The 22,864-nt window shown below is 45.8% G+C and overlaps 1 protein-coding gene across 3 annotated transcripts in view; it reads left to right on the top strand.

The window, feature by feature from the left end:
* The window catches only part of rhoj (ras homolog family member J), a 74,320-nt gene that overhangs the window by 9,727 nt on the left and 41,729 nt on the right, over positions 1 to 22,864 (top strand). For all 3 annotated transcript variants that reach the window (XR_015080180.1, XM_086002821.1, XM_086002822.1), the window contains exon 2: positions 13,970 to 14,028. Coding sequence is in view for 2 of the 3 variants with exons in the window: in XM_086002821.1 (XP_085858947.1) it covers positions 13,970 to 14,028 (59 nt within the window). In the remaining variant the exon portion in view is untranslated. The remainder of the gene's footprint in view (positions 1 to 13,969; positions 14,029 to 22,864) is intronic.

The raw sequence follows: 22,864 nt of genomic DNA, 5'->3' as shown, positions 1-22,864 counted from the left end.
CTGTTCACTCAGTCTCATTCCCTTGCCCCATTCACTTAAATGTTTCTTAATATTTATCCACTTAGCTTTTAAAGGCTATTAAGGATTCTACTTTCACCACCGATTCCATGTTCTAACAACTTTCTGCATTAAAAATTATGTTAACATCTCTGTTCTTTATTCCTTGCAAATGGTTTCCTCACCTCAGGCACTGACCCCCTCCCTTTGAAAAAGACTGTCATCACTTTCTTCACAAAAAAAAAAAGGGCTTCTCCTCTCATCACCTCAGGTGTCACCCAAGGATCCACCTCTTCTCTTCCTCACTTGCATGATGCCCTTTGGCAACATCATCTACAAATGTAAGAAGTCACACAACACCAGGTTATAGTCCAACAGTTTTATTTGAAATCACAAGCTTTTGGAGCGCTGCTCCTTCGTCAGGTGAAGTGGAGAGATGCATAAAGGCACAGCTTATATAGTCAGGGAATAATGCCAGATGATTACAGGTAATCTTTCTAACTGCCATTTATCACACCTCGGCAGAGAGATAATCACAGCAATCAAAGGTGTCCAAACAGGTTAGTCAGGAAAACATTACATAAAAGAACAATGAGGTGGGGTCACAAGGGGTCAAATGTTGCAGATGCTGGGGTCTGTATGAAAAACAAAAAAAAGACAAAAACATTTTTTTTGCTTGAAATCACTGCAGGTGAGAGAACAAGCCAACGACGACTCGAGTCTGGGTGACCCTACGTCAGGTGGGGTTACATGTAGCGTGACATGAACCCAAGATCCCAGTTGAGGCTGTCCTCATGAGTGCGGAACTTGGCTATCAGTTTCTGCTCTACGATTTTGCGTTGTCGTGTGTCTCGAAGGCCGCCTTGGAGAATGCTTACCCGAAGATCGGAGGCTGAATCAGGAGGATGAGGCTCCGGGAATTCTTCCACAAATCCCAAGATGTCAGCAGCGAACCCAATGAGACAACCAATGATCCGGAACAGCAGACAGAGGGATCCGCAGTGCAGCAACCGAAGAAGAAAGAGTCAAATTGGACCCCTCCGGAGGGTCGCTGCCCTAAGCTTGACATGTATGCTCAAGCTGTCAGGAGATGCATCAACAGCAGATTCATCAGCCGCACTCACAAGACAGTCCAGCATGTCACCCGAGCACAACGCAACACCATCCACGCTCTCAAGACCAACCGCAACATCGTCATCAAGCCAGCAGACAAAGGAGGAGCCATCGTCATACAGAACAGAACGGACTATTGCAAAGAAGCATACCGACAACTGGACAACCAGGAACACTACAGACAGTTACCTGCAGATCCGACCAAAGAACACACCCGCCAACTCAACAGACTGATCAAGACCTTCGATCCAGACCTTCAAAGCATCCTACGCGCTCTCATCCCATGTACTCCCCGCGTGGGAGACTTCTACTGCCTCCCAAAGATACACAATGCCAACACACCCGGACGTCCTATCGTATCGGGCAACGGAACCCTGTGAGAACCTCTCTGGATACGTCGAGGGCATCCTGAAACCCATCGTACAGGGAACCCCCAGCTTCTGTCGCGACACTACAGACTTCTTACAGAAACTCAGCACCTATGGACCAGTTGAACCAGGAACACTCCTCGCCACGATGGACGTCTCGGCACTCTACACCAGTATCCCCCACGATGACGGCATCGCTGCGACAGCCTCAGTACTCAACACCAACAACAGCCAATCTCCAGACGCCATCCTACAACTCATCCGCTTCATCCTTGACCACAATGTCTTCACCTTCGACAACCAGTTCTTTACCCAAACACATGGAACAGCCACGGGGACCAAATTCGCACCCCAATACGCCAACATCTTCATGCACAAGTTTGAGCAAGACTTCTTCGCTGCACAGGACCTCCAACCAACGCTATACACCAGATACATCGACGACATTTTCTTCCTATGGACCCACGGCGAAGAATCACTGAAAAGACTACATGATAACATCAACAAGTTCCATCCCGCCATCAAACTCGCCATGGACTACTCCTCAGAATCGGTTTCATTCTTGGACACACGAATCTCCATCAAAAACGGACACCTCAGCACTTCACTCTACCGCAAGCCCATGGACAACCTCAGGATGCTCCACTTCTCCAGCTTCCACCCTAACCACGTTAAAGAAGCCATCCCCTATGGACAAGCCCTGTGGATACACAGGATCTGCTCAGACGAGGAGGAACGCGATGGACACCTACAGACGCTGAAAGACGCCCTCGTAAGAACGGGATATGACGCTCGACTCGTCGATTGACAGTTCCAACGGGCCACAGCAGAAAATCGCATAGACCTCCTCAGAAGACAAACACGGGACACCACCAACAGAGTACCCTTCGTCGTCCAGTACTTTCCCGGAGTGGAGAAACTATGCCATGTTCTTCGCAGCCTTCAACATGTCATCGATGACGATGAACACCTCGCTAAGGCCATCCCCACGCCTCCACTACTCGCCTTCAAACAGCCGCCTAACCTCAAACAGACCATCGTTCACAGCAAATTACCCAGCTTTCAGGAGAACAGCGACCACAACGCCACACAACCCTGCCACGGCAACCTCTGCAAGACATGCCAGATCATCAACACAGATACCATCATCACACGTGAGGACACCACCCACCAGGTACATGGTACATACTCATGTGACTCGGCCAACGTTGTCTACCTCATATGTTGCAGGAAAGGATGCCCCGGAGCATGGTACATCGGCGAGACCATGCAGACACTGACAACGGATGAACGGACACTGCGCAACAATCGCCAGGCAGGAGTGTTCCCTCCCAGTCGGGGAACACTTCAGCAGTCAAGGACATTCAGCCTCAGATCTTCGGGTAAGCATTCTCCAAGGCGGCCTTCGAGACACACGACAACGCAAAATCGTAGAGCAGAAACTGACAGCCAAGTTCTGCACTCATAAGGACGGCCTCAACCGAGATCTTGGGTTCATGTCATGCTACATGTAACCCCACCTGACGTAGGGTCACCCAGACTCGAGTTGTCGTTGGCTTGTTCTCTCTACACAGATGCGGCCGGACCTGCTGTGATTCCAGCAAAAAAAATGTTTTTCTGTCTTTTTTGTTTTTCATACAGACCCCAGCATCTGCAACATTTGACCCCTTGTGACCCCACCTCATTGTTCTTTGATGTAATGTTTTCCTGACTAACCTGTTTGGACACCATTCACACCTTTGATTGCTGTGATTATCTCTCTGCCGAGGTGTGATAAATGGCAGTTAGAAAGATTACCTGTAATCATCTGGCATTATTCTCTGACTATATAAGCTGTGTCTTTATGCATCTCTCCACTTCACCTGACGAAGGAGCAGCAATCCGAAAGCTTGTGATTTCAAATAAGACTGTTGGACTATAACCTGGTGTTGTGTGACTTCTTACATTTGTCCACCCCAGTCCAACACCGGCATCTCCACACCATAACATCATCTACAGTTAGCTTCCAGGTGTACAGTGATGACACCCAGCTCTACCCCTCCACCACCTTTCTCAATCCTTTTACTACCTCTGTGCTTGTCCAACATTTAGTCTTGGAAGACCAAAGCCATAGTCTTCAGCCCACACCACAAACTCCAAACTCATAGTCTTAGAATAAGGGGCTGCTCTTTCAAAACTGAGATGAGGAGGAACTACTTCACTCAGCGGGTGGTAGGTCCATGGAATATGCTGCCCCAAAAAGCTGTAGAAGCTACATCATTACATAAATTTAAAACAGAAATAGACAGTTTCCTTGAAGTAAAGGGAATTAAGGGTTACGGGGAGCGGGCAGGAATTTGGACATGAGACTAGGTTCGGATCGGTCATGGCCCTGTGGGTAGCGGAGCGGGCCCAGGGGCCATGTAGCCTGATCCTGCTCCTATTTCATGTGTCTAATTCTGTTAGATTCAGGAGATGGTTCTGTAATAGTGGATTGGCGGTTAGGATCAGATCAGCCATGATCTTATTGAATGGCGGAGCAGGCTCGAGGGGCCGATTGGCCTACTCCTGCTCCTATTTCTTATGTTCTTATGTTCTAAACTCTCATTACTGACTCGAGCCATCACCCTTATCACTGTCTCAGGCTAACTCAGACTGTTTATAACCTTGGTGTCCTGTTCAACTCTGAGCTGAATTTCCAACCTCATCGTCGCAAAGACTGCCTACTTCCACCTCCATAGCATCATGCCCCTTTCCCTACCTCCGCCATCTGCCATTGAAACCCTTATTCAGGCCTTTTTCACCTCCAGACTTGATTATTCCAATAATCTCTTGGCTGGTCTTCAATTTTCCATGTTCCATAAACTCCAGCTGTTCTAAAATTCTGCTCCTATACTATCCCATACCAAATCCCACTCGCCCATCAACCCATCCTCGCTGACGTACATTGACTCTTCTTCCAATGCCTCAAATTTACAACTTGTGTCCTTGTGTTTAAATTATTCCATGGCCTCCCCCCTTCCCCCAATGAAAATATCCACAAGGAATGTTTATAGCCAATAAGTAACGAGATAATTTTTTTGGTTGTGGGGGAAGAAATGTATTTTTTTTATATAGGTGAAGGAATTCAGATAGTGTTATTCTTAACAAATTGTCCAACCATTGAAACATCTTTAAATCACATAATTCAGAACTCTAATTGAAATTCTCAGAAGTTGGTATAAATTTCCACCTACTCTCTGGATACTGCTAATTTGTTCCTTAAAATTCCAAGCATGCATTACATTTCATTTATCTTTTGAAAATCTATGTTTCCTCTGTGTTAGTTTGGAGAAAATAAAATGACTAAAGTGTAAAACTTTTTCAGGAAGAGTCTTGCTCAAGATGCTACATGGGGATAAAGTATTTTAAAATACTGTACACATGGTTCCAAAACATTATTCAAATCTCAAGCAAAAATAACACTTTTTTGGCAACTTCTCACTTTTTTAGAGGAGAAAATTCAGTTGAAATATATATTTTGTATAGTATTTGATTGCAATTGGCAGATGTTTGCAGGTTAGTCTAGATTTACTGCTAAATATATTTTGGTGGCCTCAGTTTGCTACTGTAATTAACAACCAGAGGTATTGAATCAGCAAAAAAAACAGGTGATTTGGATTTTCCTGTAAATTTTACATTTTAGTGTCATTTTTAATTGGCAAAAAGGCCCAAGACGGCCGCCTTGCCAATTAAAAATATGACACTAAAATGTAAAATTCTGAGCTGAATAAGTTAACATTGGATAATAGCTTATGAGTTATGCTGCATTTGTGTTTGTGCTTACATTGACCTTGTCGACTAATATAAGGCATCTGGCACTACAGACAGAAATACTGACAGTCAATGTTTTTTTTTAAAAGCTAAATTGGCTCAAACTGTAAGCTAGCTAGCTGGAATCTGTAGACTCTCACATGACATGCTTGCTACAAAGATGTCCTTAACTGGAGGCTATCGCATCAGAAGATACTGTGTTCCAAACTCCTGGTATTTTTTTTACTAAATAACAAATGTAATTTCAGTGTGTTGTTTACGTGTTCTATATAAATAGAATATGCTACACTTACCCTTTTGTAGAATGTTATGGCCCGGTATTTGCGGTCGGGATGACTGTGAACTTGCAGCGGTTCGCCGTCATTCCGCCTTTGAAACTGACTGCAACTTCGGGATTTGGCACATGCAGAAATCCTGAGGTTGGGGTCAGTCATTGACAGCTCTGACACAGGTTCCCCCCCCCCCCCCCCCCCCCAACCCCTGCTCCACAGAGCCGGCAGGTCTGTGTAATCACCCAAATCAGGGAAACCGACGAAAACTTTGCTCTTCCGCAGTAATTACGCTGTTAAATTCCCCACTCAAAGTTAGACCCAAAGGGATTAGGCGTATTGACTGCGAAACAAAGGTTATGGGCCCGAAAAATTAATTTTGTGCAGTCAAATTTATCCATTTTAATAAAAATTCAAATGTTTAAGAAAGCTTGGCCCTCTTTACTTCAGGTTTGCCTTTTCCCCATGTGAGAGCCCCAATCTTTGTTTTGCTCTCTCTAACACCTTTTAAAAGTTAGAATTTTAAGAGCTTACCTACTTCCTTGTTTGCTGTCAGTGAGAATTCTGCGTTTTGATTGGCTGTTCAGACAGCTTGTTGACGTCACAGCAGCTTGCACTAGGGGAACCCCACTATATGCCGTTGATTTTAATTAAACTTCAGGAAACACAAACTTCTCGACACAGAGATCGCGAGATCTTTGTGCGAAGCTTACTTCGGGGCCAGCGGTGAACACCTTTGCTTCACCGCTGACCGCTAATTCCGGGCCATTATATATTTTTACAGTATATAAGCACAGGGGTTGCCCAATAAAGATCACCGTTTTGTTTGCATACTTTGATGGATGACAGCCTGGGACTATTTCTATTGGGTTTGTGTATAGAATATATATATATATATATATATAAGCACATTTTGCCATGTTATAGGGAACAAGATCATGATACCAAATATATTAAAGCTACTACACTGATGATATCATAAATTGCAAGAGTTAACCTTTAACAGTTCATGCAGATCATTTGAATACTAAGATCTGTTGCAGCTTTGAAAGAGTTTTTCTTTATTTTGTACATAACATGTACAGACTTACTGGATTTACTTTGTTGTGGTTTTGATGTCTGCGGAGTTTCATGCTGAGTGGGAATTGACTGGAGAGGGTAAGAGTTGGTGCATTCGCATGGGAATATATTGGCACTCGCTGTACTCTGATATCCCAACCTGGCAAGTGATAAAATGACTTTGTGATTCCTACCATGTATTCTAAACTTTTATTTGCTGATTCAGTGTCTTGTATATGTGTGTTGTATATAAATAGAAGATACTATTTTTTGCCCTAATGTAATGCACCATTTAATCAAAAATTGCATAACATCAGGCCCACATATTGCTTATCACACCAGGAACTCTGATATTGATTTATAGCTCGATTTTATTTCCATGTGCTTTTGCATGTATTTATTTCTGCAGCCTGCAAGTGAAATTAAATTCTACGGTGGCATGTGAATATATCTTCGGACATGGTCTTTGTAGGATGTCGAAGGGCAATAGTTTTGGTTTTTTGGAGGATGGGCAGATTGAAATGGGAACATATCCAGGTGGGAAAGTGAAGGAGTAAACGTCAAGAAATGCAAAGAAAACTATGTGTAGCCAAACAAGAGGAGAAAGAATGAGCTAGCTCGGGTGTGAGGAAAAACTTTTTTATGCAGCGACTGGTGATGACCTGGAATACGCTGCCGACACAAGTGGTGGAAGCGGACCCACTCAATGTTTTCAAGGGGAGACTGGATAGGCACTTGAGGGAAATAAACTTGCAGGGCTATGGGGATAGAGCGGGGGAATGAGACTGACTGGATTGCTCTACAGAGAGCCGGCATGGACTCGATGGGCTGAATGGCCGCCTCCTGTGCCGTTATGACTATGACCTATGACCTGAAAGCATAGACAGACTTGGAGTCCAAGTAACTAAAAGAGCAAAAACAAATGGAAACAAAGATGCAAGTTTTATAGGCCTTGGGGGAGAAATTCAGTATCGCCTTGTTTGGGGTGCAATTATCGGCCAGGCGCAAAGTTTAGCGCCTGGCGCTAATTATCGCCCCCGACTGCAAACTTGGCCTCTATCGCCCCGGAGGTGATTTGAGCGCTAAATCAGACATTACACACCTCTCAAGGTGCTATCGCCGAGGAGCGAGGCGCTGGCAAAGCTCGTGATGTCAGTTAGCAATGGAACACAGGCACACTGGCGCCGGCCAGTTCTTAAAGGGGCGGGCTGATCTTGCTCTCCAGCCACACCCTGCTCATTGTAGGCATGAATCTCAGCCTGGAGAGACTTGTACATCAATTCTGCTGGAAAGAACAATGGAGCGGCCCAGAGAAAGAGCTGAGAGTGCAGCCCCATAGTCTCTTCTAAATTGATGCAATGAAGGTCAATCAAAATGAACCTGCAAAGTGCTGCTCAGTACCCAAAACTCCTTCAAACAGCTTTGAATCTCTCCAGAAGTCTCTCTCTCTCTCTCTCTCTCTCTCTATGCGTGGTGCAAAAATGTCGCTGCCAAAAAAAGGCAGGAAGCGGCCGCCTTTAAATAACGCTCTCCCAGTCCCTCCCGACTGTAAAACGTTCCCCTCTACCTGTCATTGCTAGCAGCAGGCAGAAAGGCAGAGGGTGGCACTCAATATCCGGTCCAGGGCGTGGCACGCTCGACTGGCGTCACGATCTGCGGGCGCAGAAGATCGTGGCGGTAGTGTTTTTTTTATTCGCTTATGGGATCTGTGCATCGCTGGCAAGGCCAGCATTTATTGCCCATCCCTAATTGCCCTTGAGAAGGTGGTGGTGAGCCGCCTTCTTGAACCACTGCAGTCCGTGTGGTGAAGGTACTCCCACACTGCTGTTAGGGAGGGAGTTCCAGGATTTTGACCCAGCGACAATGAAGGATCGGCGATATACTTCTAAGTCAGGATGGTGTGTATCTTGGAGGAGAACTTGGAGGTGGTGGTGTTCCCATGTGCCTGCTGCCCTTGTCCTTCTAGGTGGAAGAGGTCGCGGGTTTGGGAGGTGGCTGCCGAAGAAGCCTTGGCGAGTTGCTGCAGTGCATCTTGTAGATTGTACACACTGCAGCCACGATACTCCGGTGGTGGAGGGAGTGAATGTTTAAGGTGGTGGATGGGGTGCCGATCAAACGGGTTGCTTTGTCCTGGATGGTGTCAAGCTTCTTGAGTGTTGTTGCAGCTGCACTCATCCAGGCAAGTGGAGAGTATTCCATCACACTCCTTACTTGTGCCTTGTAGATGGTGGAAAGGTTTTGGGGAGTCAGGAGGTGAGACACTCGCCACAGAATACCTAGCCTCTGACCTGCTCTTGTTGCCACTGTATTTATGTGGCTGGTCCAGTTAAGTTTCTGGTCAATGTTGACCCCCCAGGATGTTGATGGTGGGGGATTCAGCGATGGTAATGCCGTTGAATGTCAAGGGGAGGTGGTTAGACTCTCGCTTGTTGGCGATAGTCATTGCCTGGCACTTCTGTGCCACGAATGTTACCTGCCACTTATCAGCCCAAGCCTGAATGTCGTCCAGAGCTTGTTGCATGGACTGCTTCATTATCTGAGGAGTTGTGAATGGTGCAGATCACTGTGCAGTCATCAGCGAACATCCCCATTTCTGACCTTATGTTGGAGGGAAGGTCATTGATGAAGCAGCTGAAGATGGTTGGGCCTAGGACACTGCCCTGAGGAACTCCTGCAGTGATGTCCTGGGGCTGTGATGATTGACCTTCAATCACCACAACCATTTTCCTTTGTGCTAGATATGACGCCAGCCAGTGAAGCGTTTTCCCCCTGATTCCCATTGACTTCAGTTTTACTAGGGCTCCTTGTTGCCACACTCGGTCAAATGCTGCCTTGATGTCAAGGGCAGTCACTCTCACCTCACCTCTGGAATTCAGCTCCTTTGTGCATGTTTAGACCAAGGCTGTAACGAGGTCGGGAGTCGAGAGGTCTTGGCGGAACTCAAACTGGACATCAGTGAGCAGGTTATTGGTGAGTAAGTGCCGCTTGTTAGCACTGTCGATGACACCTTCCATCACTTTGCTGATGATTGAGAGTAAACTGATGGGGCGGTAATTGGCCAGGTTGGATTTGTCCTGCTTTTTGTGGACAAGACATACCTGGGCAGTTTTCCACATTGTCGGATAGATGCCAGTGTTGTAGCTGTACTGGAACAGCTTGGCTAGAGGCGCGGCTAGTTCTGGAGCACAAGTCTTCAGCACGATAGCCGGGATGTTGTCGGGGTCCATAGCCTTTGCAGTATCCAGTGCGCTCAGCCGTTCTTGATATCATGTGGAGTGAATCGAATTGGCTGAAGACTGGCTTCTGTGATGGTAGGGACCTTGGGAGTAGGCCAATATGGATTGTCCACTTGGCACTTCTGGCTCAAGATGGTTGCAAATGCTTCATCCTTGTCTTTTGCTCTCACATTCTGGGCTCCACCATTATTGAGGATGGGGATATTCATGGAGCCTCCTCATCCCATTAGTTGTTTAATGGTCCACCACCATTCACAATTGGATGTGGTAGGACTGCGGAGCTTTGATCTGATCCGTTGATTGTGGGATCGCTTCGCCCTGTCTGTAGCATGCTGCTTCCGCTTTTTAGCATGCATGTAGTCCGTTGCAGCTTCCCCAGGTTGGCACCTCATTTTTAGGTACGCCTGGTGCTGCTCCCGGCATGCTCTTCTACACTCCTTTTTAAATTAGGGTTGGTCTCCTGGCTGGGTGGTAATGGTAGAGTAAGGGATATGCTGGGCCATGAGGTTATAGATTGTAGTGGAATTCAATTCTGCTGCTGCTGATGGCCCACAGCGCCTCATGGATGCCCAGTTTTGAGCTGCTAGATCTGTTCTGAATCTATCCCATTTAGCATGGTGGTAGTACCACACAACACGATGGAGGGTATCCTCAGTGTGAAGATGGGACTTCGTCTCCACAATGACTGTGCGGTGGTCACTGCTACCAATGCTATCATGGACAGATGCATCTGCGACAGGAAGATTGGTGAGGACGAGGTCAAGTAGGTTTTTCTCTCGTGTTGGTTCTCACCACCTGTCGCAGGCCCAGACTGGCAGTTATGTCCTTCAGGACTTGGCCAGCTCGGTCAGTAATGATGCTACCGAGCCACTCTTGGTGATGGGCATTGAAGTCCCCCAGTGTTTCGCGCCGCCACAAAATGTCTGGTCGATTTTGCAAGCGGCGCAAACATTGCCGCGCCCAGGCGCTAGTTGCTTTGCGCCCCATTAGCGCCCTCTTGGGGCGCTAATGGGAGGCGCTAATCAACTGAATTTTTCCTCCCTTTAATTTACTTTACTGTCTCTTGGTAGTTATTGTGGAGCTAGTGCTCAGTATTTTTGATTTCTTCATTAATGAGCTTTGGCAACTGGACGCCCCCCCACCCCGGCTCCGTGTCTATAGTACAAAAGTAGATCTTGGAAATCCACGACAAGGCCTTGGACAACGTGGACCACTTTCCATACCTCGGCAGCCTACTGTCAACAAGGGCAGACGTCGACAACGAAGTCCAACACTGCCTTCAGTGTGCCAGTGCAGCCTTCGGCCGCCTGAGGAAGAGAGTGTTTGAAGACCAGGACCTCAAACCCGGCACTAAGCTCATGGTCTACAGAGCAGCAGTGATACCCGCCCTGCTGTATGCCTCCGAGACATGGACCATGTACAGCAGGCACCTCAAAGCACTGGAGAGGTACCACCAATGCTGCCTCTGCAAGATCCTGCAAATCCATTGGCAGGATAGGCGCACCAACATCAGTGTTCTTGCTCAGGCCAACATCCCCAGCATCGAAGCTTTGACCACGCTCAATCAGTTCCAATGGACGGGTCACATCGTCCGCATGCCCGATACGAAACTCCCAAAACAAGCGCTCAACTCGGAGCTCCGGCACGGCAAGAGAACCCCAGGTGGGCAGAGGAAATGCTTCAAGGACACCCTCAAAGCCTCCTTGGAAAAAGTGTAACATCCCCACCGACACCTGGGAATCCCTGGCCCAAGACCGCACAAATTGGAGGAGAAGCATCCGGGAAGGTGCCGAACACCTCGAGTCTCTTCACCGGGAGCAAGCGGAAGCCAAGCGCAGGCAGCGGAAGGAGCGCACTTCAACCCAAGCATCCCCACCCACCCGCCCCTTCAACCACCGTCTGCCCCACCTGTGACAGACTGTAGGTCCCGCATTGGACTCATCCGTCACCTGCGAACTCATTTTTAATGTGGAAGCAAGTCATTCTTGGTTCCGAGGGACCGCCCAAGAAGAGGAGATCTTGGAAAAGTGGGGGTAGCTTTAGTTGGTTTGTAGAGTTTGTGACTTTGCTGCCACACACATTTGAATATTCTGCAATGTCAGGTTTCTTTGGCTTTATTTCTCCTTTACGAGTTTGGATGATATTGTTAAACCCTTCAATCTTGACTCTGTTGTATGTTTTGGTGGGGTGGCGGCATATACAAAGACATTTTTGAACATGAGGCCTAGGCAACTAAAGGAACAGCCAGCAATGATGGGATGTGGGGGGGAGGAGGCAGAAGAATGACCTCCTCCTGTTCCAATGTTCCTGCCACCTCTTACCTTTGGTAACTTTACCTTTATTCCTTCAGCTATCAACATTTCATCCTCATTATCTCGCTTTAACTCGGGTTTAACATTGCATATCTGAGTCCCCACCTGCTGTAGCATACGCATAGTAGCTCAGTTTCCCCTTTTATGGTAAACATTTCTTTTCCTCTCAGCAGCTCTCAGCTCCTTAGCCATTTTTATACTATTATACTGTTTCAGTTTGAATTCCAGGGAACTGGCATCTATGAGCTGGCACCTCAAGTTTACACTAAATCTCGCTGTCTAATCCTGGCAACAAAATCGTAGACCCAGTTTTCCACATGTCTGCCATTCTGCTGCCTGGCTGAGAACCAGATTTGATAGCTTAGTGTAAACAACAGGAGTTAGGGGCTAGTCTCCAAAGTAAAACAGCGCCAATATAAAAGTAGCTTAAAAAGCCCAATGTCCACTCCTATATCTGGATGGGCCTTCTTCGCATCTTTCTCATACTCCCAAATAAGAGGCAAGAAAAAGTGTGATCCAGTAAGCAATCCTCACCTTCCATCGCAACCTTTCTTATCTCAATTTTATTCCTATTAACATTATCAGTGCTGTTTTTAACTTTCCTCTCTCGTTCCTCCCAAGTTCCAGTTGCTCCTTTGGGATAGGGAGGCAAGTTGGTCAAGTTGGCTCCAAGATGGCATGCCTGGTGATGGAAGATCAGAACCGAAGCCATCTCTGAAAGATTCACTTATCTGATACCTGAGCCAGGCAGCTCCACAGTACTCTGTGGTGCTATTAATGGTTGACCAGCCAGCCTGTCTCAATGGTAGGATCTAGAGCATTGGCCTTGTCGCTGGGGGCTGGGATAATTTCCACTCCACCTCCAGATAACCCTGTACGGCAATACTGTAAGAACACTGGGATCAATATCCTGACCGGAATATTCATCAAGGGCACCTGACATGTCCTTAACTCTTTACCTTAACTCCTTGTCAAAGAAACACCTAGGGTTTACCACCCTGCTTATGTCTAGGAGTTAATGATGCCTAAATTTGGCTCGTTGAACTCTCTCTTGTATCAACCGGTTTGGTTTATATTAGCATTTGCACAACTAACCTCCCATCAGAACATGCATAAGGTACTGAGTGAAAACATTAACCCTTTCTTACTAATTATCAAAGAAGTCGTCAGACAACAAGGTCATGAACTAAAATTAGTTTATTAACCTTAGAATCAGAATTAACAGCACTGAATAGCCTGCAGATGTTCACTGTTATAGTTCACTTGAGAATAATGGCCATTTGGGTGAGGTTGTAGTGTTCCTGTGGAACTGTACTCCTGGAGAGAAGAGATGAGAAAGGGGGGGGGGGGGGGGAGAAAAACTTTGTGACCCCATTCTACACAAATCTTGAAGCAAAGTGATTTAAATAATCGTGCTGCTAAGCTCTCAGTTGTGAAAGTTGCGTTAAAGATCTGCTGGCCGTCGCTCTGTATATGTAATGTGACCATATATTTTGAATTTTTTAATCTTATTTCTATATACCTGTTTGTATTTATTTCCAGGAAAGTAGAAAATGTAAGTGGCAAAAATGGTTTACTTCAAAAGCATATGGGATAAAGGCGGTGCCATAAGTACCAATTAAGCAACAGAATAGACCTTGTGTAAAAAAAACACCATTTACAGTAATGGTTAAGCCCATCTAATAAATATTTCCCAGTTTAAAAACGAATAATTTCACATGTTTACCATTTATATTTTATGTCCCAAGCTATGGTTAATTACTTGCTATCCATAGGAAAATAATCCTGTGAGTAGCAATTAACTTAATTCTTTTACCTTGCAGTAACCATCACCGTTGGAGGAAAGCAACATTTGCTTGGTCTATATGACACTGCTGGACAGGTATGGAAAAAGCTGAACTTCATACTCTACTCAATATTTACTATATGTTGGGATTTTTGCATTGAGCAAACCTTAGGCTTGGGTCTTGTGTGTTGGAATTCCAAAACTTAGGTGGAAAATCCAATTATAAATGAATATGGAATGTAGCACTTACAGAATTATTAAAACGGATAGAAACATTTTGGCCATTGTATGTTAATCATCCAGCCCCATCAGATCTGACTGGAAAAGACAACTTTAGTTTTGTAGTGGCAGAACAGTAGCTTTGCAGGTGCACATAAGGTTAAGGATCATGTACTATAACTGACTTATTAGATCTGTTTATACATCAAATTGCTTCCTGTGTACTGGGATTAGATTCCGGCTTAATTTTGCATGTTGGTGGGATTTTTGTTTGTTTAAATATATAAAACAATATATTCAGGTTTCAGCTTTACTCATTATAAATGCAATCTAGTGCTACAGTGGTATAGAATCATAGAACCTTACAGCACAGAAGAAGGCCATTCAGCCCATCGTGCTTATGCCAGCTCTTTGAAAGAGCTATCCAATGTAGTCCCACAACCAAGCTGTTCCCCATAGCCCTGCAAATGAGTCCTCTTTAAGTGCATGTCCAATTTTGAAAGTTCCTATGTAATCTGATTCCACCACCCTTTCAGATAGTGAGATTCAGATCTTAACAACCCTCTGGGGGGGAAAAAAAATCTCCTCATTTACCCTCTCGTTCTTTTGCCAATTATTTTAAATCTGACCTCTGGTTACTGACCCACTTGCCAGAAGAAACAATTTCTCCCTACTTGCTCTATCAGTGTCCGCTGTGGTTCAGTTGGTAGCACACTCACCTCTGAGTCAGAAGGTTGTGGGTTTAAGTCCCACTCCAGGGACTTGAACACACAAATCCAGGCTGACACTCCAGTGCAGTGCTGAGGGAGTGCTGCACTGTCAGAGGTGCCGTCTTTCAGATGAGACGTTAAACTGAGGCCCCATCTGTTCTCAGGTGGATGTAAAAGATCCCATGGCACTATTTCGAAGAAGAGTAGGGGAGTTATCCCCTGTGTTCTGGCCAATATTTATCCCTCAACCAACATAACAAAAACAGATTACCTGGTCATTATCACATTGCTGTTTGAAGGACAGTGCTGTGCGCAAATTGGCTGCCGTGTTTCCCACATTACAACAGTGACTCCACTTCAAAAGTACTTCATTGACTGTAAAACGCTTTGAGACGTCTGGTGGCCATGAAAGGCGCTATATAAATGCAAGTCTTTCTATCAAAACCCCTCATAATTTTGAATAACTCTATTAGGTCTCCCTTAACCTTCTCTGCTCTAAGGAGAACAAACCCAGCTTCTCCAGTCTCTCCACATAACTGAAGTCCCTTATCCCTGGTATCATCCTGGTAAACCTCCTCTATACCCTCTCTAAGGCCATCACATCCTTCCTAAAGTGTGGTGCCCAGAATTGTACACAATACTCAAGCTGACTTCCTTGTTTTTGTATTCAATGCCCCTATTTACAAAGCCAAGTATCCTATACACTTTCTCAGCTGCCTTACAACCTGCCCTGCCACCTTCAAAGATTTGTGAATAAGCACCCTCCGGTCCCTCTGCTCTTGCACCCCCACCTCCCTCAAAATAGTACCATTTAGATTGTACTGCCCCTCTATGTTGTTCCTTCCAAAGTGTATCACTTTGCACTTAACTGCATTAATTTGGATCTGAAATGTGTCTGCTCATTTCACCATTCTGTCTTATGTCCTCCTGAAGTCTGCTACTATCCTGCTCACTATTTACTACGTTGCCAAGTATTGTATTATCTGCAAACTTCGAAATTGCACTCCCTATACCAAGTCCAGGTCATTTATATATAAAAAGAAAAGCAATGGTCCGAATACCAACCCCGGGTGACACCACTGCATACTTCTCTTCAGTCAGAAAACATCTGTTCACCACTACTCTCTGCCTCCTATCCCTTAGCCATTGATATACTCAAGTTATCACCATTGCTTTAATATGATGTGCTTCTATTTTCTGAATAAGCCTGTTATGTGATACTTTATCAAATGCCTTTTGAAAGTCCATATATACAACATCATCTACACTACCTGCATCAATCCTCTTTTTTGTTACTTTATCAAAGAACTGTCAGGTTAGTCAGACTTGATTTGCCTTCAACAAATCAGTGCTGGTTGACTTTTATTAACCCATGCTTCTCCAAGTAACAATTAATTTTGTCCTTGACATGGTCTCCAGTAGTTTACTCACCACTGACCTCAGACTGATTGGCCTGTAGTTACCAGGTTTATCCCCCTCCGCTTTTTTGAACAGGGGTGTAACATTTGCAATCATCCAGTCCGCTGGCACCACTCCCATATCCAAGGAGGATTGAAAGGTTGTGGTCAGAGCTTCTGCTAGCTCCACCCTAGCTTCCCTCAGCAACCTAGGATGTATCCCATCTGGATCGGGTGCCTTGTTAACTTTAAGTGATGCCAACCCATTTAACACTTCCTTTCTATCTATTTTTATCTGATCCAATATCTCTACTCCCCTTCCTCTAACATGACATTAACTTCATCCTCTTTTGTGAAGACAGATGCAAAGTACTCATTCAGTCCCTCAGTCATGCCCTTACCCTCCACAAGAAGATTTCCTTTTATGTCCCTAATCAGCCGCACCATTCCTTTAACTATCCTTTTACTTTACCTATGTTTATAAAAGATTTTTGGTTCCCTTTTCTGTTAGCCACTAATCTTTTCTCATACTCTCTTCTTGCCCTTATGTCCTTTTTTCAATTTTCCCCTGCGCACTCTGTATTCTGTCTGGTTTTCTACTGTATTCCCTACCTGACATTTGTCATAAACCTCTTTTTTCTATTTTATTTTAATCTCTCTTTCCTTTGTCATCCAGGGAGCTCAAGCTTTGGATACCCCATCTTTCCTCCTTATGAGGCTATGCTTGGTTTGTACCCAAACTATCTCTGCCTTGAAGGCCTGCCATTATTATTTACTGTTTTCCTGGCTGATCTTTGTTTCCAGTCCATCTGTGCTGGACCCCTTCTCAAGTTGCTGAAATTGGCTCTCTTCCAGTTGGGTGTTTTCACCTTTAATTTTTCTTTGACCCTTTCCATAATTACTTTAAACCTAATTATATTATGATCACTTGCCCCACTTCATTCCCCAGAACTAGATCCAGCACTGCTTCCTTCCTCGTTGGGTTAGAAACAAACTGATTAAGAAAGTCCTCCTGTACACATTTTAGGAATACTTCACCCTACTTGGACTTTACTCTTTTTCCCCTAGTCTATATTATGGTAATTGAAGTCCCCTACTATTCCTGCTCTTCTTTTTTTTTATATAGCTCTGAAATTTGCATACATATTTGCTCCTCCTAAATCCTTCTCGCAATTTGGAGTTCTAAAGTAAACATCCAGCAATGTAACAGCTCCTTTTCTGTTCCTTAACTCTAACCAAATACTTCCCCCCTCCCCCCAGCCCTTTAGCTTTGGATGAGATGTAAACATAGAAGATAGGAGCAGGAGTAGGCCATTCGGCCCCTCAAGCCCGCTCCGCCATTTAATGAGATCATGGCTGATCATCCAAATTCAGTACCCTGTCCCTGCTTTCTCCCCATATCCCTTGATCCCTTTAGCCTCAAGAAATATATCTAACTCCTTCTTGAATATATTTAATGAATTGGCCTCAACTGCCCTGTGTGGCAGAGAATTCCACAGGTTCACCACTCTCTGGGTTAAGAAATTCCTCCTCATCTCAGTCCTAAATGGCATACCCCTTATCCTTAGACTGTGACCCCTGGTTCTGGACTCCCCGGCCATCGGGAACATCCTTCCTGCATCTAGTCTGTCTAGTCCTGTTAGAATTTTATAAGTTTCAATGAGATCCCCTCTCATTCTTCTAAACTCTAGCAATTAGGTTTCCGCCCCTGCCACAGCACTAAAAGGGCCCATGTCAAAATCACAAATGACATCCTCTGTGACTCTGAGCGTGATGCACTATCCCTCCTCATCTTTCTCAACTTCTTTGCAGCCTTTGACAGTCAACTACACTATTTTCCTCCAACATGTGCTTCTTCAAATGTGTTCTTCTGCTGTAACACGTCAGTTGACATGCGGGGGTAAAGCAAGAATGTTCACAATGTCTGTCTTTATGATTAGTTGTTTCATCTGCATCTATTGTAGCATTGTCAACAGACTGGTAGGTTCCTGAAATCCCACAACACCCTCTGCGAGCGATATTTCTGATCAGGTATATATGATTGGGAAAAACTAAACGTCTCTCGAATTGTAACAATGCACTTCAGATTAAATTCAAAGTACTGTAGTTATGCAATTCTCAGTGATCCCATTCTTTGGAGGGATGTTCTGTGTGTGCGTGTGTCGGTTAACACAGATTTCCAGTTATTTAGGTGCCAGTAAATCGAGAGTTTCCTGTAATAGGATTGGGCAGAGTCAGCACGGATTTATGATATATTTAGGATATATTTAATGAATTGGCCTCAACTGCCCTGTGTGGTAGAGAATACCACAGGTTCACCACTCTCTGGGTGAAGAAATTACTCCTCATCTCAGCCCTAAATGGCTTACCCCTTATCCTTAGACTGTGACCCCTGGTTCTGGACTCCCACCATCGGGAACATCCTTCCTGCATCTAGTCTATCCAGTCCTGTTAGAATTTTATAAGTTTCGATGAGATCCCCTCTCATTCTTCTAAACTCAAGCGAATATAAGCCTAATCGACCCAATCTCTCCTCATACGTCATTCCTGCCATCCCAGGTATCAGTCTGTTGAATCTTCGCGCTCTCCATAGCAAAAACATCCTTCCTCAGATAAGGCGACCAAAACTGCACACAATACTCAAGGTGTGGTCTCACCAAGGCCATGTACAACTGCAGCAAGACATCCTTGCTCCTGTACTCAAATCCTCTCGCTATGAAGGCCAACATACCATTTGCCTTCTTAACCGCCTGCTGCACCTGCATGCTTACCTTCAGCGACTGGTGCACAAGGACACCCAGGTCTCGTTGCACTTCCCCTTTTCCCAATCTATTGCCGTTCAGATAATAATCTGTCTTCCTGTTTTTGCCATCGAAGTGGATAACCTCGCATTTATCCACATTATACTGCATCTGCCATGCTTCTACCCAATCACCCAACCTGTCCAAATCATACTGGAGTTTCTCGGCATCCTCCTCACAGCAGACACGCCCACCCAGCTTTGTGTCATCTGCAAACTTGGAGATATTACATCTAGTTCCCTTGTCTAGATCATTTATTTATATATATTACAGATATATATAGATACTGTGAATAGTTGGGGTCCAAGCACCGATCCCTGTGGTACCCCACTAGTCACTGCCTGCCACTTGGAAAAAGACCCGTTTATTCCAACTCTTTGCTTCCTGTCTGCCAACCAGTTCTCTATCCAAGACAGCACCTTACCCCCAACCCAATGTGCTTTAACTTTACATGCTAATCTCTTATGCGGGACCTTATCGAAAGCCTTCTGAAAGTCCAAATCCACCACATCCACTGGCTCTCCCTTATCTATTCTACCAGTTACATCCTCAAAAAATTCCAGTAGATTAGTCAAGCATGATTTACCTTTTGTAAATCCATGTTGACTTTGTCCGATCCTGCCACTGTTTTCCAAGTGCTCTGCTAATACATCTTTTACAATGGACTCTAGCATTTTCCCCACTACCGATGTCAGGCTTACCGGTCTATAATTCCCTGTTTTCTCTCTACCACCTTTTTTGAATAGTGGGGTAACATTAGCTACTCTCCAATCCATGGGAACTGTTCCAGAAGTACCCTAGGATGTAAATTATCAGGCCCTGGGGATTTATCGGCCTTCAATCCCGTCAATTTCCTTAACACCACATCCCTCCAAATACTGATTTCATTCAGTTCCTCCCTCTCATTAGACCTTATATTCCCTGACATCTCTGGGAGGTTATTTGTGTCCTCCTTTGTGAAGACAGAACCAAAGTACGTATTTAATTGGTCTGACATTTCTTTGTTCCCCATTATAAGTTCCCCTGATTCTGACTGCAAGGGACCTACGCTTGACTTCACCAATCTTTTTCTCTTCACATATCTATAGAAGCTTTTACAGTCAGTTTTTATGTTCCCTGCAAGCTTACTCTATTCTCCCCCTCTTAATTAATCCTTTTGTCCTCCTTTGCTGAATCTTAAACTGCTCCCAATCCTCAAGTTTGCTGCTTTTTCTGGCCAAATTATATGTCCTCTCCTTGGATCTTATGCTATCCCTAATTTCCCTTGTTAGCCACAGTTGAGTCACCTTTTTTGTTTTATTTTTATGCCAAACAGGGATGAACAAATTCTGTAGTTCATCCATGCGATCTTTAAATGTTTGCCATTGCCTATCCACCGTCAACCCTTTAAGTAACATTCCCCAATCCATCCTAGCCAACTCATGCCTCATACCATCATAGTTTCCTTTATTTAAATTCAGGACCCTAGTCTCTGAGTCAACTACTTCATTCTCCATCTTAATGAAGAATTCTATCATATTATGATCGCACCTCCCCAAGGGGCCTCGCACAACAAGATTGCTAATTAATCCTTTCTCATTACATAATACCCAGTCTAAGATGGCCTGATCTCTAGTTGGTTCCTCGACACATTGGTCCAGGAAACCATCCCGTATACACTCTAGGATTTCCTCCTCCACAGTATTGTTTCTAATTTGGTTAGCCCAATCTATATATATAGATTAATCACCCATGATAACTGCTGTGCCCTTATTGCACGCGTCTCTAATTTCCCATTTAATGCCAACTCCAACCTCAGCATTACTGTTTGGGGTCTGTATACATCTCCCACTAATGTTTTCTGCCCCTTGTTATTTCTCAGCTCTACCCTTACAGATTCCACATCATCAGAGCTAATATCCTTCCTTACTATTGTGTTAATCTCCTCCTTAACGAGCAATGCTACCCCACCTCCTTTTCTTTTTTTCCTGTCCTTCCTGAATATTGAATACCCCTGGATGTTGAATTCCCAGTCTTGGTCACCCTGGAGCCATGTCTCCGTAATTCCAATTATATCATATCCGTTTACATCTATTTGCACAGCTAATTCATCCACCTTATTACGAATGTTCCTCGCATTAAGACACAAAGGGCTAGAAATTCAGTAAGGCCCCGCCAGCTTTGCGCCCAGTTACCGCCCAAAGAGGGCTTCTGCGCCAATAGAGGAGTTTGCGCTGATATTCAGCGCGGCAGTAGCCGGTAGCGCTGCGCCGGCACCGATGACGTCATCGGTGTGCGCAGCGCCCCGGTTCCGCCCCGATACCGGCCCGACCCCCGTATTTAGTTGCGGCCGCCTCTTCCGCAGCGGCCGCAAACAACGTTCTGCAACCGTGGCCGTCCTGCAGCCTTCGTGGCGCTAGTTAAGGCGGAGGTGCGGCCGGCCGCTTTTTCGGCGGCCGCCTGCCCGCACCTCCTTCCCCGGCCTCCTCCACCACCACCCCCCCCCCCCCCCCCCCCCCCCCCCCGCGGCATTGCCGGCTGCTTTCCGCGAGCCCGGCACTTTTCCGTGGTGCCGGGCTCATTTGCCGGCACTATCAAGCGGCGATCTCCCCGTTGCAGGCACCTCCCCCTTAAGAGAAGGAGGAGGCCTGCAGTACCGCAGCCTGCCGCTCCGCAGCAGGTGGCGCAGCGGCACCGACAGCGCTGAAATTCAGTTTCAGCGCCTCAAGCGGGGGCGGGCACACCCTGGAATAGCGCCCGGTTCCGAATTGGGGCGCAAAAACTGAATTTCTGACGGTCGCAACTGGCTCCGCGCGCAGCGCTAACTTTTGGGCGCAAGCGAGCTGGCGGGGCCTTGCTGAATTTCTAGGCCAAAGCCTTCAGGCTTGATTTTTTAACACTTAGTTCTTTTAGAATTCTTATTTACTGTGGCCCTGTTTGATTTACACCCTTGATTTCTCTGCCTTCCACTTTTGCTTTTCTCCTTCCTGTCTTTTGTTTCTATCCTTGCTTCCCTTTCATCTGTCTCCTTGTACAGGTTCCCAACCCCCTGCCATCTTAGTTTAAACCCTCCCCAACAGCACTAGCAAACACTCACCCTAGGACATCGGTTCTGGTCTCACCCAGGTGCAAACCGTCCAGTTTGTACTGGTCCCACCTCCCCCAGAACCGATTCCAATGTCCCAGGAATTTGAATCCTTCCCCCTTGCACCATTCCTCTAGCCAGGTATTAATTTGAAATATCCTTTTGAGGTAAACTGAGATCCCGTCTGTTCTCTCAGGTGGACGGAAAAGATTCCATGACACTATTTGCAGAAGAGCAGGGGAGTTATCCCCGGTGTCCTGGCCAATATGTATCCCTCAACATAACAAAAACAGATTATCTGGTCACTATCACTTGCGGTGTGTGGGAGCTTGCTGTGCACAATTGGCTGATGCGTTTCCTACATTACAACAGTGACTACACTTCAAAAGTACTTCATTGGTTGTAAAGTGCTTTGGGACCGCCTGAGGTTGTGAAAGGCGCTATATAAATGCAACTCTCTCGCGCTCTCTCTCTCGCGCTCTCTCTCTCTCTCTCGCGCTCTCTCTCTCTCTCGCGCGCTCTCTCTCTCGCGCTCTCTCTCGCGCTCTCTCTCTCTCGCGCTCTCTCTCTCTCGCGCTCTCTCTCTCTCGCGCTCTCTCTCTCTCGCGCTCTCTCTCTCTCGCGCTCTCTCTCTCTCGCGCTCTCTCGCGCTCTCTCGCGCTCTCTCTCTCGCGCTCTCTCTCTCGCGCTCTCTCTCTCGCGCTCTCTCTCTCGCGCTCTCTCTCTCGCGCTCGCTCTCTC

Source organism: Somniosus microcephalus, chromosome 12 (genome assembly GCF_052327205.1).
Source record: "Somniosus microcephalus isolate GS21.2 chromosome 12, FLI_Smic_1.0, whole genome shotgun sequence".
In the NCBI taxonomy this organism is placed as follows: Eukaryota; Metazoa; Chordata; class Chondrichthyes; order Squaliformes; family Somniosidae; genus Somniosus; species Somniosus microcephalus.
Note: the sequence above shows the minus strand (reverse complement) of the source record. Positions and strands in the feature narration are given on the sequence as shown.